Source organism: Alternaria ethzedia (assembly GCF_023757985.1).
Source record: "Alternaria ethzedia strain BMP 0044 chromosome Unknown scaffold_4, whole genome shotgun sequence".
Classification (NCBI taxonomy): Eukaryota; Fungi; Ascomycota; class Dothideomycetes; order Pleosporales; family Pleosporaceae; genus Alternaria; species Alternaria ethzedia.
Window position 1 is genome coordinate 1,732,504 of NW_026056197.1, and position 16,026 is coordinate 1,748,529.

Below are 16,026 nucleotides of genomic sequence, written 5' to 3' on the forward strand. Positions count from 1 at the left end.
CCGTCATAGGCCATCTGCATACATCGACCAAACTCTCTCCGCATTCCGAGCCACCATGGCACCTCTCCCCTCCACCACGCACACTCTCACCACCCGCCTAAGCGCCCTCTCCGAAGCCAACAAAGGTGTCGGCCAACTTATCCAACGACTAGCCAAGCTAGACTTCCAGCCAGGTTCGCAGCCACTCGACAATTCCGACGAAGGCGACGTAAGGTTGGAACTCAGTGCCGAAATACACGAGACTCTGAAGAGCATAGAAGAGGAACTTGAACTCCTGAGGCAAGAGGTCGAGGACGTTGCGTCACAAGGGGGTATCACAGGAAGAAGGCGGGATAGCAGCAAGGACAGCGAGAGGAGTAGACTTGCTGTGCTCCTTGCGAGATTGACCGAGGACTTGAAGTTGTGAGTGATGCACACTCTCCCTCCTCATTTCCTTCAGCATGGCCTGCTAACCCGGCGTTCCTGCAGATCGCGATCGCAATATCGGAAAGCACAACTCACAGCCAAGCACAACGCCGACCGCGCAAAGCTCAAAGAGCGCGAACTACTCTTCTCCAACCTACAATCAGGCTCCTCCACCCCGTCTTCCACATATCGCCAGAGAAAGCAACAACAAGGGCTATCGGAAGGCGAAGTCGTCGCGCAGGCTTCTTCAGACGTCACATCTGCTCTGCGCCGGACAGCCCAGTTGATGAAAGACGAGCTATCGCGCTCACGATTCGCACAAGAAACACTCGAGCAGACCAACGCCGCATTACAAGACCTTGGAGAGCAGTACTCGGACCTGAACACCCTACTAGCCAACAGCAAGAACTTGGTTTCGACACTCCTGAAAAGCACCAAGAGCGACACGTGGTATCTTGAGACCACCTTCTACATCCTCATAACAACTATTATCTGGCTCGTTTTCCGCCGCTGGTTATACGGACCGCTCACCTGGTTCATCATCTGGCCTGTGAAACTTACCTTTCGCATCCTTTTCGCCGTCCTACCCTTCGGCGCCGCATCCTCAGCCGCATCCTCGAGTGTCGCAGTATCTTCATCCTCAAGAACCCTGATCGTCCAACCTAGCGCAACAGGTGGCATACCCCGACGCGAACCCAACGCCCAAGGACACTACATACCTGTCGGTCGCGGAGGCGGAGTAAATCGACAAGGTCAGGATCCTAGTCCACAAGGCTCATACTCGCAGCAAGTAGGCAAGATGGCGGAACAAAATCAACAACAGCAGCAGGAAGAAGTGCCTGATCACCCTCAGTTCAGACAACCGAGGCAGGATGAAGACGAGGGGCCGGTCACACTAGGCGATGGGACTGTATTGCAGGAGAGCGATAAGCCGAGAAATTCAAAGAAGAAGATGTGGGAGGAGGATGTGGAAAGTGCGAAGCGCGATGAGGCGCAGGCTCAGGAGACACCAGCACAGCAGGAAGGAAGTGGACAAAGGCGGAAGAGAGATGAGCTATGAGCTGCGAAATCGCAACTGGGTACGTAGATTCGAAGGTATCCTATGATAATGACCATCATCGTTACTCGATCACCACCATCTTCACTCAGTATCTCGTCCGTTTTTGGGCAGGTGGTGACTGCGCGCTAGCAGCTCTGCACTATATAAAGCGCTCTCTATCTCGCATCTTGCTTCCCTTCTCCCAACAACTACTCAAAATCCTTTTACTTTCAAAAAAAAAGAAACGCAACGTTCGCATGACTCCGGCTCCAAAATGGCAACAAGCGGCGACATGTGTGTCTCGCTGACCGCGCCCTTTGCTCGATTCAAAAAAACAAGTTTCGACTCCATGACTGCGTCGGTCCATTCCTCGACAAGTCCAAAAATACCTAGAAGATCTGTTCATGGCTGCACTTGTGCAGTGAACCTCCAAGAAATGCCAGGGGCATATAAATGTTTTGTCGAGTTGCCTGCTGAGTGTTACTAAATCTTTGAAAGCTGTTTGCAATGGCCTGTTCCTTCTTTCCCGAAATGAAGATATACCCTGGCTATGTCACAAAACTGTGCCGGCTTTCACCTATGGCTTTGTTCTGGGTGTGATCTGAAAACAAGTTGCATGTTGGCTTTGCTCGTCTCCTCGAAACGGGCAACCGAGTCCAGCATGTTCGTCTTCCTGGTCAGAAAGATACGTAAAAGGATGCCATGTGTTTGCCGTCTTTTTGTCAGAAAATACCGCATCAGCACTTCATGCTGTCTGGCTCAAGTTCCTGAGCCTAGCGATGGTATAAAATCTACGGCTGTTAGTCTGGAGCTTCTTCCTTCCAACTACCTTCTCCAAAGCTTTTACTCCTAAAACATACAAGGCTGGAACCCACGAGTTTTTCCAAAGCTTCCCGCAAGTTGGGCCATGTGCATCTTTGCGCCTCTGCCTCCAAAGCCCAGGTCGATCAATGCTCGGCTCGCTTGAATCAAAAACGCACGCTCGTTCCTGCCATGAGTCTTCCGTCTGCTGTCTCAAAACTATGCGATATAGAAGCTATGGGGCTGTCGAGTTTCCCTTAGGATTTATAAAAGCCGTCGGCCTCGTGTGTCTTCTATTCTTCTCATTCTTCCGGTCAATCCATCATCAAAAACTAGGGAAACATACCCATGTCTGAAGACTGAAAAATTCGTCAAGCTGACGAATGTCCCTGTCTCCGTCGCTGGCCTTAAAAGCTACTGAATCCGCATCACAGAAAGCCGCGGGTTTATTCAAAACAAAGGAATATCAACGCATGGATCTCTTCTCTCCCCATCTCCAAAAGATCGCAAATTGCAGGCGTCGCGCCTCGCTGCAGAATGAAGGATGTTGTGTCAACATGTCAGCGAAAAAGTCCAAACTCGACCAGCATGTTTCGACAGAAAGACTGTTCAGTCCCATTACTCGAAAGGCACTTTCAGTAAGCGGATGATTGTGTCTTTGTCAGCCGCGGACATATAAAGCAGACTGTACAGGCACTTCGATGCTTCCTTGTGTCCAGATAAACTTTATATCGACCCTTCTAAAAGGATGCTGTGCAGTCATGTATGTCGTCCAGAGTCCAGAGGTCACACGTAAAGTTGCTCGTGCGACCTGCGTCCACCCACGTCAACTTGGGAAAAGCCCGAATAGGTTTGCAGCCTACATCAACATAAACACATGTAAAGTAAGTGACCAGACGTCGATGTAGGGCCTAGAGCTGCTCAGTTATTTTCTTGTATAAGGTGCACCCGTGATAGGTTCAGCGCGCTTGGCATCTGCATAAAAGCGGCACGGCTGCATACATTTAGTGGTCTGGCTTCTCTTGTCAACTATCTCGATTACTGCCACTCAAATCCCATCCATTACTATGGAGCCAATCTACTCACGCGGTGAGTGCATCGCCGCGATCTACGACTTCTACGACTTCTTGGGAAAGATGTTCATGGATGTGCCCGCGTCCATCATCTACCCACCTTCAGGCGGTTGGCCCAACATGACTCCCGAAGTCGCGGATCGTCTGGGCAAGGATCCAGAAGTCATGAATCTGCTGCGGCATCTGCCATTTCCTGATGACCAGCCTTACACAGCACGGCCGCACTGTTTGCCAGGCACCCGGTTCCACGCCTGGACGAAGGCAGTGGACGAGCTGAAGGAGCAGGAGGATGCAGAGAGAGAAGATCTACTAATCGAGACGGAGAGCCATGAAGACCAGTTCGGCGGCATAATTCCCAAATACTGCATCGGTCTTACGTACGCTCTCAATATCAGCGAATACGTGATGCTGCTGGATGTCAGAACTGGGCTGGTATATTGGATGGACTGCCCGGAGGAGATTATCAAGGCGTGCGATCCTCAGCCATCACGTCTGGTGTATCCTTTGGAGGGGGAAGTAAAAGAGGAACAAGATAAAAGCGTCGTTGTTGTACAGGAGGAAGAGGATGATGTCGAAGCTTCAGACGACAACAGCGAGAACGAAACGCCTCCGACATCCGACGACGGTAGTAACGACGAGAACGATGGGCCTGTTGATTTCGAAGACGACGATGACGATGACTCGATGGACGTAGAGTGGGGACCCTGCTGGCCGGTCCGCCACTTCTTCGCCATGTTGAAGAACCACTATATCAAGCTGAACTTCATCCCACATAGCAGCAATCGCGTCGTTCAAATCTGGACGAAGCGATACACTGACCACAACCGAATTCCTGAAGGGTTTGCAGAGTTTTTACAGTCCATATATCACAAACATGGATGGCCTAATCTGGAAGTCTATCAGAAAGAAGCATGCATGGCAGAGCTCGAGACAGCAACAGGAACAGAAGGTACCAAGTATTACCACCTGGAACAGTACTTCCAAAATCGCGAATACTAGAAGAAGAGTTCAGAATCAAATTACGAATCGAACGCGGTGGGACATGCACCATTGGTACGCAATGCCGAATAAATAACTTACTGCGGTTCCTTCCGGCGATCTGCACCGTTTCTCTCTCTTCCCCAAAGCCACTGCCTGACTCTGCATGTCTAATGGAACCCTTGACCTGGATCAATGAAAGTAACGCACATTGTGGCTGTGAGTGGTCATGCAGCTGTCTGGACCTCACACGCAGCATATATCTGTACCGTTACATGAGAATGTGATTGCGTGATCCGGAAAATCACTGCCACTGCTTCCACGGTATAGATCTTCAGCTGTTGTCTCTTGCAGTGGTTCCAATGCCCTTGAACGACTACACCAGTCCCGACTGAACTACTCAACCAGATCGCATACTCTGGTAATCTTCAATCTCGACCATGAATGCCCTGAAGCACATTAGAAAGCTTTTCGATGAATCCGACATTGGAAACACATACCGCAACCCTGAAAAAGATACCGACAACTCGGTACGCCTACTAGACGATGGATTGCTGGACACCACACCCCGCGACGAGACGCTGGAGATGTAGGTATAGCCTCGATAACAATCCTCGGCTCGGATAGAGAAACAGACTCGCATTGCACCGACAGTATCCACTGACACTCCCCAGAACAACCCAAAACCAACAAACCTCCCCCTTCCTCCGTCTCCCCGCCGAACTCAGAAATCGCATATACGACATCCTATTCGGCCACCGATCAATCCACCTCAAAGACCGTACACCTTCAAAATACCACCAGATCCCCCGACCCTGCGTCACGCACATCCGCCCCGTTCATCCCGACAACGATGTATACGGCCCCGGTATCGAAAACGACCGCACGCGCCATCCGGGTGAACAAACACATACATTCTCCTTACTTTTCGTAAGCCGCCAGATCTACGAAGAAACCCGCTACCTCCCCTTCAGCCTCAACACATTTAGGTACGACGAACGACTCGGGCGACAGACCTGGCTCCGCTCGCTGGCATCCCGACTCGCTGTCGTACGTAAAGTGCGTCTTCATGTTCAAGAGGATTGGGGTTTAAACCGTGGATTGAAGAAAGGTCTGACCAACGGACTGGAGTTCTTCCCCAGTCTCGATAGTCTGGAGCTGATTTGCGGGTATGACCGGTACAACGCAGGTGGGCTTGACAGGGTACTCAAATTGGCGAAGAAGACGAAGCGGGACGTGGAGGCGCTATTCGTCTCCGAGGTCATATTGAGGATTTATATCAGGAAGGTTTGGAACATTCGCGAGTACGATCTTTTTGATTTTTATACCTATTTTCCCTTCAAGCTTTGAGCGTTGCGACCTATTTTGGTCGGATTGGAATGACGGATTGCAGACATCATACTCGCGGCTGGCAAGTTGACATTGGTCCGGTTCAAAAGATTGATGGTGAAAGCTTGGTGAAGCTTGGGAGGCTTCGCGCTGAAGAAACAGATCTTAGTCATCGATTATTCCCAACAGGGAAGGTACATAACATGACAACTTCGTCATAATAAAGCCCACTCAAAGGATATTTGACTCTCTTGCCATTTGAGCTGTGATCCTCGCTTGCGACAGTACCATCTCATTCCTTCCTGCTGGAAAAGCCCAAGATGAAAGTCCACGAGCACCTCGCCTCATCCCCCATCCTGCGGCGCGCTCTAAAAACCGCCCTACCCTACAGTGTCAATCTCGTCTACAGAATCCAACACCCAAACCGAACTGAGCACGCTCACATACTCGCCACATTCCCTCCGTCGGCCACTGAAATACCAGAATGCTGGGCAGCAGCGTACCTCGACCGCTCCATGCGTCCAGAGACCGAACTTTGGATCTTTAGCAACGCAGAACAGCCACATCACTCGATTGCAACACCGGAGTTTCTTCAAGAGAGCAAGAAGGCGATATTGGCATTACTAGAATATATGGCTACACTTGCTACTCCACCAATGCGTTCCGATAATCTACCTGCTCTGGAGCTGGCAAAGCAACACGCGAAAGACTGTCCGACCCCACCAGCGTCTGGCGCATACGAATCATCACCGGGGACGTACATGCGACATCTCCTCATGCCCAAAGTTGTTACGCTAGGGGCGTGCCATCGCGACGTGGTTGAGATACTCCGCGAAGCAGGAGTCTTACGCACCGAGCTTCCAGGCCCTGATGCCGAGCTGAACAAGTTCTTGTTCAAGCTTTCTGATCTTCCAGAGACGCTAGAGCTACCCAAGGGATTACGGTGGGGTGAAATGCGCGAGCAGGATATCGATGTCGTCAAAGCCAGGACGTCTATTCCAAGGACGACAAAGACACTCATGTCACTAAAGAGTGTGGGTGTTTTTGAAGAAGAGACAGACACAGCAGTAGCGTGGACATTCCTCGGTTTAGACGGTTCTCTTGTTACGCTACATACAGAAGAAGCATATCGAGGAAAGGGGATAGCAAAGGCCGTTGCAGCGAAGCTGTTCCGACAGCATGCCCCAGGGTTAGCAGTAGACGACGACGGGAATGCATGGTCACACGCAGACGTATACTTGGGCAATGCGCAAAGTGAAAGCGTTTGTCGAAGCTTAGGAGGAAAGCCGCTCTGGAGGTGCTTTTGGGTGCGGATAGACCTAGAAAGGGCGGGTCATCCTGCAAAGGCTGTCTGAGCTGCAGTCAGATGGTGCGCATCACCTGTTCACAGCATATTGAGGTGCACAGGCTAGTGGTATATCTGTTGGAAAGTCAGTCTCGAGCCTTGCCATGGTAACGAACGAGTGACTTGAAAGACAGGTTGCTCATTAAAAAATTAGAGTGTTGTTGTTGTATTTTGATCCTCACCGAGGAATCTCAGGGTTAAAAAGGAAATAATCATAGCAGCGCGAGATGAGAAGGGGATAGACTTACCTGAGATTGTACTGACGCAGATGCTTTGTGAGCATCACGGCATGGTGTCTGAATGAGTTCATCTGATCGTATTGTCGTTGACTGTCTATATCATGAAGACATGCTTCGACAGACCGTAGTCATGCCGATATCTCTCAAGAAATGTCATCGCAAACGTGAGTAGCTTAGTCGAAGAGACCGAAGCCCATGTCGTCATCCTCAGACTCCTCCTTCTCCTCTTCCTTGGCCTCCTCCTTAGCGGCAGGGGCGTCACCACCACCGGAGGTAGCACCGACGGCAGGGCCAGCGGAGGCGTACTTGTCGGGGTTGGCGATGCGGTCCTTGAGCTCGGCAATCTCCTCCCACTCGTAATCGGTCTCAATGGCGACAGAGATGACCTTCTTGTAGGAGTTGACAACGGAGTGCATGACGGAGGGCAGGGTGGGGAAGCCAGAGGCCAGAGAGATGGCGGCAATGGTGCTGATGGCAGAGGAGAAAGCCTTGAGCAGCTGGGACTCCTCAATGTCCAGGACGGAAGCCTCGAAGGTCTGGCCGTTGTCGTAGATCTGGTAGATACCCATACCGTAGGTGAAGGGCGAGATGTTCAACAAGTTGAGCAGGGTAGCCTCGGAGGCACCGACCTTGTTACCGGCCTCGATGAGCTTCAAGTCGGAGGTGATTTCGATGGTACCACGGGCAATCTTGGTGGGGACACCGAGAGCCTGGAAGAAAGAGGTCTTTCCGGGTTCCATACCACTGCCATGTGTCAGTTATTTGTACGATGTGTGTGCGCAAGACGTGTTCTTACGTGTTTCCGGCGGGAATGTAGACATCGCCGGGGGCGACGGCACCGGCACGAGCGGGAGCAGCGACACGGTTGGCGAGGATCTTGTCACGGGTCTCCTTGAGGTCGGCGTTGGTGAAGACGAAACCGACGTTGCCTGTACTATTGTCAATGCTGTGCGCGAGTGTCGCGTCTGCTGGAAGACGTACCCTTGACGTGGGGAAGGAGACGCTCGTACTCGGGAGAGTCGTTGATGAGACCCTTCAGAGCACGGCGGACCATGGTGTTCTTTCCCATGAGAACGACACCCTCGCCGCGGAGCGACTGGCGGATCTCGTGCATCTGCTGGGACGAGACATTGTCGACGGTGACGATGAAGATGCTCTTGTACTCCTTGAGCAGCTGCTCGAGCTTCTCGAAGTAAGCGGCCTTAGTTTCTTTCTTGCCCCCCATTGTGTTCTGCGACCCAAAGGGATGTTTAAGGTCTTAGTTTGGTGGTGTTGATGGTTTGAGGAAGAGGGAAAGTTCGGCCGGCGAAAATCGAGGTTGTCTGCTGTGGGTGGCCCCTGCTCGCCTAACGCGCTAGCGCATTTGGGGCCTCACAGAAAAGTACCATCAACTCCACGAGGCCGTGTCTAACGCAGACATCATGACTGTTCCGTACCAGTGCATTATAGCGCGAAGCTCTGAGTCTTCAGATGACTGGACCGTATTTGCTGCGAGCGGCTCCAAGATTGTAGTTCAATCCAGTCGCGGGTCAGTGACGACATGGCCACAGCAAGACGCCCAAACTGAAGTGAGTGATGGCGTATTTCTTGTGATTTGTCGATGTTGCGGTGTTCGAATTGGTGGTCGAAGTAAGTGCGCATCGCTAATATGAACAGGATCAGCAGGAGGGCGACTCCGAAGAGCGACCAGGAAAACGCATCAAATTGGAACAACCGAAAGAGCAAAAGTCAAATTTTGCCAGTCTTATCCTTTCAAATGATGGACAATACTTGGTTGGCATCACTGGAGAAGACAAATGCGTTCGCGTCTTTCAGATCGATGCTCAGAACCAGCTGCACCAGTTGAGCGAAAGGTAAGAGCCGCACGATGTCCGAGAATTCGAAAATTGACATGATCAAGGTGCATGTCAAGACGGCCTTGCTCGATCACTCTCACGTCTGACGATGCAACCATATTGTGTGCAGACAAATTTGGCGATGTTTATGCCTTACCACTTCTCCCCTCGCCTGATGACGACAAGATAGAAGAGCTGCCCGAAGCACCAGCAACCGAAGAGCCAGATGAGAAAGAATGGATCCCATCCGCTACTACTCTCACCGTTCACTCTGGCAGAAATCGAAAGACTCTTGAGGAGCAGCTTAAACGGAAAGCGAAAGGCCCGGCGAAGCCCAAGGAGACTATGCGATTCAAGCACGAGCTGCTCCTAGGCCACGTTTCTATGCTCACAGATGTCGTCTATGCTCAGGTAGACAGACGGGGCTATATCATGACAGCAGACCGGGACGAGCACATCAGAATATCACGAGGCCCACCGCAAGCGCATATCATAGAGGGATTCTGCTTCGGCCACGAAGCGTTTGTGAGCAGGCTTTGCCTCACACAGTCTGGCCTACTTGTGTCTGGCGGTGGCGACGATCACTTGTTTGTATGGGATTGGCAGAACTACCTCTTGAAGGAAAAGCTGGTCATCCGTGATCTTGCCTTCACTCATCTCCAGGAGCGTGGCATGATCCCAGCAGGAGTAGATGTGGCAACGTACAAGGTTGCGGTTTCTGGAATATGGAATTTACCAAGCAAGGACGGTGTAAGTATTATGAAGACTTTGACTTTGTTTATGCATCATCTGATTCTTGATAGGCCGAGATAGTTGTTGTGGCATGCGAGGGGGTACCAGCGTTGTTCAGCTTCGGACTAGGTGCATCCATACCAGGCTATGCCATTCCACTGGACGGCAACGCGCTGGGCCTTGCCATCATCCGCACGTCTACTGGTCCTTTGAAGTTGGCTGTGTCGATAGACAACACCCAGAAGCCAGGCTCAACGTCCGAAGTTCGGGATGACAAGGTGAGCTTCCTGCTCAGAAGTACTTCATGTTATAGCTAACATATCAAACAGGCACCAAGGCTGCAATACTTCGCAAGACAGCAAGACGATACATGGCACGCTGATGCAGAGCTCGCAGAGACAATGAAGAGTTTCGAGCAAGGTGGTGACGACCGACTTGCAGATGACAAAGCAGTCCGGGATATGCTCTACAATGTGGAGAACCTCAGGAAGCGTCCAGGCGCGGAGGATTAGATAGCAGCGTTAGACGCCCACAATGGACTTGTAGTGCTCACTCCCAAGCGCGGGGCCGATATACAAAGACAGAAAGTGAAGCGCGACGCGTGCGACTCCAGAACGTGCATGAACTGTAATCATCCAAACAGTCGCCCCCAGACTACGCCTCAGCACCGGACGAAGTCGCGACATTTCGGACGGGGCTCCTGGTGAACTTTGCCGAGGCTCGTGATGCAGAAGTCGCCTCGAGTCAAGCATGTCAGCACCGGACATTGAACGCGAGATGGGCAAGATGGGTGGGCTGCGTGGAACGTGGGTCTAGTACAGGTCGATTTCTAAGAATGACAGCCCGGCCGGCGATGGCGTAGATCGACAGCAAGCAGCCGACTTTTTTCTTTCCAAGCAGAAATCTCCCAACGTCTGACATGTGTCGCATTTGCAAATAAGGTGTGTTTGCTCTCTTGCTTTCTACGTCCCAACGTGCTGCCCTCATTTTGATACCGCATTGCATATATATTGACTGCGACGCATAGTTGAGCACGATCTGCATCTCGAAAACCCCACCACGCCTCGGCTCGCCGTCATCCCCCAAATATCGCGGAACCTCCGAAGCTAGAAGACGACGCCCACTAATCGCAAACCCGCTGCGGCAACGTCAAAAGCGTTTTTCCAGCTCCTTCTCCGTCACCTGGTCTCTCCCACTTAAGGCACCATCTGCACCGCTCGCACTCCGTTGCTAAACCTCCACATCGCATCCCACCATCCACACACGACCCACACGCCCGCAACCACATCTTGCACGCGACACGCGAAACTTTCGCACACGCCGCCAAAGTGTTCGCATCAATCTTCCGAAGGGCCTCCTCCCCCCGCAATCTATCCTTATTCTCCGTCCCCATCGCTGCCGCGGCATCGCATAATCAGCGCGTCTCACCTGTAGCGGGGCTTTCGACTGCTTCAACCTTTGCAAAAGTACAGTCGCGAAACATGCATTCAAAACTAGTCAGTAAGTGGCATCTTGGAAATTTCTGGCATGGATAGTGCTAACAACATGCAGTTATTGGGTATGTTCTGCGATCAATGGCGCGACAGAGTCGATTTCGAGAATAATGCTAACATACGCAGCTCGGGGCCAGCAGGCCACACCGCAGCTATCTATGCCGCACGAGCGGATCTGAACCGTAAGGCACCGCCTCGCAATCATATCGACGACATGCTAATTGTTTGCAGCCGTCATGTACGAGGGTTTCATGGCTCTCGGCATCGCCGCAGGTGGTCAATTGACCACAACAGACGAAGTCGAGAACTTCCCCGGTTTCGTCAAGATCGGAGGCGGCAAGCTTATGGTCAGTAACGCCACGCGATAGCCATGCGCCAACGTTTACTAACAAAACACAGGAGCAAATGCGCGAACAATCCGAAGCCTGCGGCACCGAAATCATCTCCCAGACCGTCGCAAAGGTCGACCTGAAAGCGCGCCCCTTCAAGTACTGGTTACACCCCATGGGCGACGAGGAGGAGATTGAGGAGGAGATACACACTGCCGATGCTTTGATCATCGCGACCGGCGCAAAGGCCAGGAGATTAGATCTCAAGGGCGAAGACAAGTACTGGGGCAACGGTGTATCCGCATGCGCTGTATGCGACGGTTCCCTTCCCATGTTCCGCGACCAGCCATTGGTCGTAATCGGAGGCGGTGACTCGGCAGTAGAGGAGGCTCTATACCTCACGAAGAAGGCGTCAAAGGTTACCGTACTCGTACGAAGGGACCAGCTCCGCGCGAGCCGAACGAACGCCCGCCGGTTGACAACGCACCCCAAGATCGAGATCATGTACAACACCAGCGCAAGCGAGATCAAGGGCGAGGACAAGAAGAACGGTCTGATGACACAACTAGTGGTCAAGAACAACGTCACAAAGGAGGAGCAGACCCTCGACGCAAAGGGTCTCTTCTACGCCGTCGGCCACGACCCCGCCACCGAGCTGTTTAAGGGTCAGCTCGACATGGACGAGGACGGCTACCTGATCACCAAGCCCGGAGAGGGTCTCACAAGCGTCGAAGGTGTCTTCGCAGCCGGTGATGTCCAGGACAAGCGGTACCGCCAGGCCATCACCAGTGCAGGATCCGGCTGTGTTGCCGCTCTCGAGGCGGAGAAGTGGCTCGCCGAGCAAGACGACAGCGTCGGCAACGAGCTCGAGACGGAGAACCAGGCTGAGAAGTCGCAAACAAACGGCGTCGTCCCCGAGTACCGCTCCAACCCTCTTCTATAGATGAAACACGCACCACAACATCACCATCACAAACTTGGACCATATTTGGACCATTTCTGGAATAACTCGCATGAAAGGGCATGGGCGTCTCATTGTTTAGCGCATATATGGGAGGCACGGGCACCATGTATATACCTTCGGCAAAAGGCGGTGCATTTGATATAGAATCTTGAGCGGTTGATTTAGGGTTTTAGATAGAGCACACACCTGGCAATGAATGTCTTTCAACTGATGTGCATTGACTGAGCACCTTGTATTCCGACTGACAATCCTCCAACATGACCACTCTGGCGCTGACAACACCTTACATGATGGAACAGCGCATTAGGTGCATCCTCGATGAAGTGCACATCGGAAAGCTAGACGACCGCATCAATCGCCGCGGAGAAGGCGACGCGATCTCACGTCCAGCGAGACGCTGTGAGACTTCCGATTGCGGTGGATGGTGAGCAAGGTAGATAGCGCCTAGGTTGATGAGCATCAACGACCAAGGCCACTGGCTTTGAGGAGGTTGAGCGCACTCTCGAAGGCTTTGACTACATTGATGTCTGCGGCATATTAGTCGAAAAGCAGGAAAGGAAGTAAAGGCTATCATACAATGATTCCGCTTTTGCTCCAATTCCGCTTCCTCGTGCTGAACATATGTAGAGCGTGTGCGAAGCCTGAGGCACGTTGTTAGTAGGTCACGCGGCTTTCAGAAGGCATGTTTACCTTGCGTAGGTCCGCTCGGTCTCGTGCTCATTCCCTGACGAAGCCCAGATGCGGAAGTACTAACAACTTCATCAGTAACTCGGGCAGAAGTAGAGAAGTGGCAGCTGTACATTCATGAGATTATCCCACTCTTGCATTAGTAGGTCCTCCTGATTGTGGCATGTCTTCATGGCATCGTGGTACCGCGCCTCTAGGTCTTCCCAATCAAAATCGACAATTTTTTCTGCGGGGTCACTCTCTTCATCTTCTGACTGTTGCTCAGCGGCTGCATTTGCTTCGTCGTCGACCTCGTCTTTCGTGCGCTGTGCTGAAGATGGCCGCTCTGTCTCATCTGAGTGCATGCGTCTCATTGGCGGTCGTACAATCTGAGCCTCTTGACTGGGTGGTGGCTCCGATTTGGCAGCCGGGGCAGTATCCATTGCGGTGGTATTTGTTAACTGGGTCAGTAGTGGAGGAGAAGAGGGGTATGTCGACGAGATGTGAGAGGGGAGGGATGATTCGGGTTCGTGGTCGGGAGTCCTGCTCATTTGCGATGCCTTTGGTCAGTGCTATAGGTAAGTAGAGTGATCGCGAGCGCGTCTCATCGTCATCAGAAAAATATTCGACGCGAAATATCAGTTCTATCAGATCGAACGCAGTACTCGAAAAGGTAGATTGAGGTTCACTCACGCATACCACGTGCGTTAGCGCGATCCGAATTGGTCAGTCGCGGCATGACGTTGGAAGGAGCGTCTGACTCGCGAAATCGCGCCTCTGCCTGAGTACCGCCTCCATCACACAACCTCTTCAACCACCAGCCTCTGGATGCCTTGCTTATGCTTCACGACAGAGGAGAGCGCTAACATTCACGGAGCCTAGACATTCACCGGAAACCCCACTGACGGATCCCATGGCTACATAGGCTCTCGCCAACCGCCTCGACGAATCACTCCCACCATGGTCTCGCTGCACCTTCCAGACCTACCACTCCACGGCATCTCTGCAGGCGACATCACATAACATAACCCCTATTCATCATGGAGTGCGACATCTGCGGGAGAGACGGCAGCCTGAGCCAGCCTCTCCACTGCATGACCTGCGCGCGCTCATACCTCGAACAGCCCCGCATCCAACTCGCAAAGACGCTGATAGACCGCGATGCCGTCGCGAAACACGTCACAGCTATCATAAACGGCTCGGAAGACAAGGCCATCCAGCATGTTTCTCTCACCGACTCGAAAGGCGGGCTCTTGGTCGACAGACAAGAGTGTACGAACAATCTGAACTGGGAGCGGACGAAGGCAGAAACGGCAGAGATACAGGACCGACTAGGCATGATATCAGAGCATGCCGACCAGCTCCGACGGCAGATGGAGGATACCAGGAAGCAGCTTGAAGCGAAGCGAGCGGCGAACGCGCAACGCAAGTCAGACCTCTCGTCCGCCACATACGGCATCGAATCGCGGCGGGCGAACGAGTTGGACAAGGTGCAGCAGAGGGTCAAGCGATCGGACTACAACGCGGACAAGATGCACCACGATACCATAGATCTGCGCATGCAGCTGTGCACGACTGCTGCGAGGCTCGCGGGACTCAAGATGCAGCGGCGAAAGACAAGGGACGGCGGTATCAAAGAAGTCTACAATATCGGGCCTGGCACGCGTTTGCGGATATACGATCTTCGAGATCTGAATGGTATGTCTAGGCTATAGCTGTCGAGGCGATATGCTAATTTTGAAACAGATGTGACGCCTGACGGCCTATCTGCCTCACTGGCTGCCGTGGCCCAGCTCGTCGTTCGAGTCGCTGCTTACCTGGGCATCCGTCTCCCAGCCGAAATCACACTCCCCCATGCCGATTACCCTCAACCTACAATCTTCAGTCCAGCATCCTCTTACCAGGGCAAGAAAGTACCTTTCCCTGGCTCGACACCCTCACATTCGTCCAGCGCCAGTCCGGAAGCGTCTCGGACGCTTGAGACGCGTATCCATCTTCCGAAGCCGCGCGCGTTATTCGTCGACCGCCCTCTGAGTCACCTCTGCGCCGAAGATCCTCCTGCATACTCGTCCTTCATTGAAGGCGTGTCTCTGCTTGCGTACAATGTGGCTTGGTTATGTCGAACCCAGGGCATGAAAGACAGCTTTAAACAGTGGGAGGATACTTGTTCGATCGGTCGCAATCTGTTCCGACTATTGATCACGCAAGAAACATACAACCCCCAACGCCTCGAGAATCCATTGGACAAAGATATCACCACTTCCAGGTCTTCCAGATCGATCCTCCGCAAGTCACCTGTGGGCTTTGGGCAGCTTTCGCACGCTACTTCACATTCCTTCCTAGGCATGGCCGAGAACGCACAGTACATCAGCGGATGGGGCTTGTCGCCAACTAAGATTATCGACGAGCTGAGGGGATATCTGTTGGCTGAGCAGCAGGCGCAAGAATGGGACGTGTTGAACCAGAAAGAATGGGAAGACATGGAGAACTTGATCGCGGAAGACCCTATTCTTGTTGGTGAGAAACGGCGAGGTAACACCGGCCTCGACGATGGGCGTAGCTACCTCGCGTCGACTACGAGGAACGGAAAGTCTTCACCATCACAGACGGGACATGTCTCCCATAGCGAGCAGACAGCGCGAAAGAAAGGCATAAGTGGATATGTGAAGCTTAAGAGCCGGCCAGAGGAGGATGCATACTAAGCATCACCATTATACCCCCAAGATACCCATAGACGTTTGCGCCCTTCATAGACCTCTCTCCACTTCAATCAGATTACGATGCAAATCACTTGCCAT

General features: G+C 52.5%; 6 protein-coding genes across 6 annotated transcripts; 4 read left to right on the plus strand and 2 right to left on the minus strand.

Moving 5' to 3' along the window:
* Positions 1–55: 55 nt before the first annotated feature.
* J4E87_002711 (uncharacterized protein) lies at positions 56–1,465 on the plus strand (the record flags this gene model as incomplete). The annotated part of the gene is made up of 2 exons (XM_049374346.1): positions 56–402; positions 469–1,465. The coding sequence occupies 2 exons, from the start codon at positions 56–58 to the stop codon at positions 1,463–1,465; spliced, it is 1,344 nt and encodes a 447-aa protein (XP_049236486.1).
* Positions 1,466–3,312: 1,847 nt separating this feature from the next.
* J4E87_002712 (uncharacterized protein) lies at positions 3,313–4,317 on the plus strand (the record flags this gene model as incomplete). Its single annotated transcript, XM_049374347.1, has 1 exon — positions 3,313–4,317. One exon carries the CDS (start codon positions 3,313–3,315, stop codon positions 4,315–4,317), a length of 1,005 nt encoding a protein of 334 aa, XP_049236487.1.
* A 3,065-nt stretch (positions 4,318–7,382) lies between these two features.
* J4E87_002713 (uncharacterized protein) lies at positions 7,383–8,434 on the minus strand (the record flags this gene model as incomplete). The annotated part of the gene is made up of 3 exons (XM_049374348.1): positions 7,383–7,953; positions 8,006–8,138; positions 8,191–8,434. 3 exons carry the CDS (start codon positions 8,432–8,434, stop codon positions 7,383–7,385), a joined length of 948 nt encoding a protein of 315 aa, XP_049236488.1.
* Positions 8,435–11,505: 3,071 nt separating this feature from the next.
* Positions 11,506–12,541, plus strand: CYS9 (Thioredoxin reductase; the record flags this gene model as incomplete). The annotated part of the gene is made up of 2 exons (XM_049374349.1): positions 11,506–11,616; positions 11,669–12,541. 2 exons carry the CDS (start codon positions 11,506–11,508, stop codon positions 12,539–12,541), a joined length of 984 nt encoding a protein of 327 aa, XP_049236489.1.
* A 707-nt stretch (positions 12,542–13,248) lies between these two features.
* J4E87_002715 (uncharacterized protein) lies at positions 13,249–13,671 on the minus strand (the record flags this gene model as incomplete). The annotated part of the gene is made up of 2 exons (XM_049374350.1): positions 13,249–13,311; positions 13,363–13,671. The coding sequence occupies 2 exons, from the start codon at positions 13,669–13,671 to the stop codon at positions 13,249–13,251; spliced, it is 372 nt and encodes a 123-aa protein (XP_049236490.1).
* Positions 13,672–14,268: 597 nt separating this feature from the next.
* Positions 14,269–15,930, plus strand: J4E87_002716 (uncharacterized protein; the record flags this gene model as incomplete). The annotated part of the gene is made up of 2 exons (XM_049374351.1): positions 14,269–14,926; positions 14,975–15,930. 2 exons carry the CDS (start codon positions 14,269–14,271, stop codon positions 15,928–15,930), a joined length of 1,614 nt encoding a protein of 537 aa, XP_049236491.1.
* Positions 15,931–16,026: the final 96 nt, after the last annotated feature.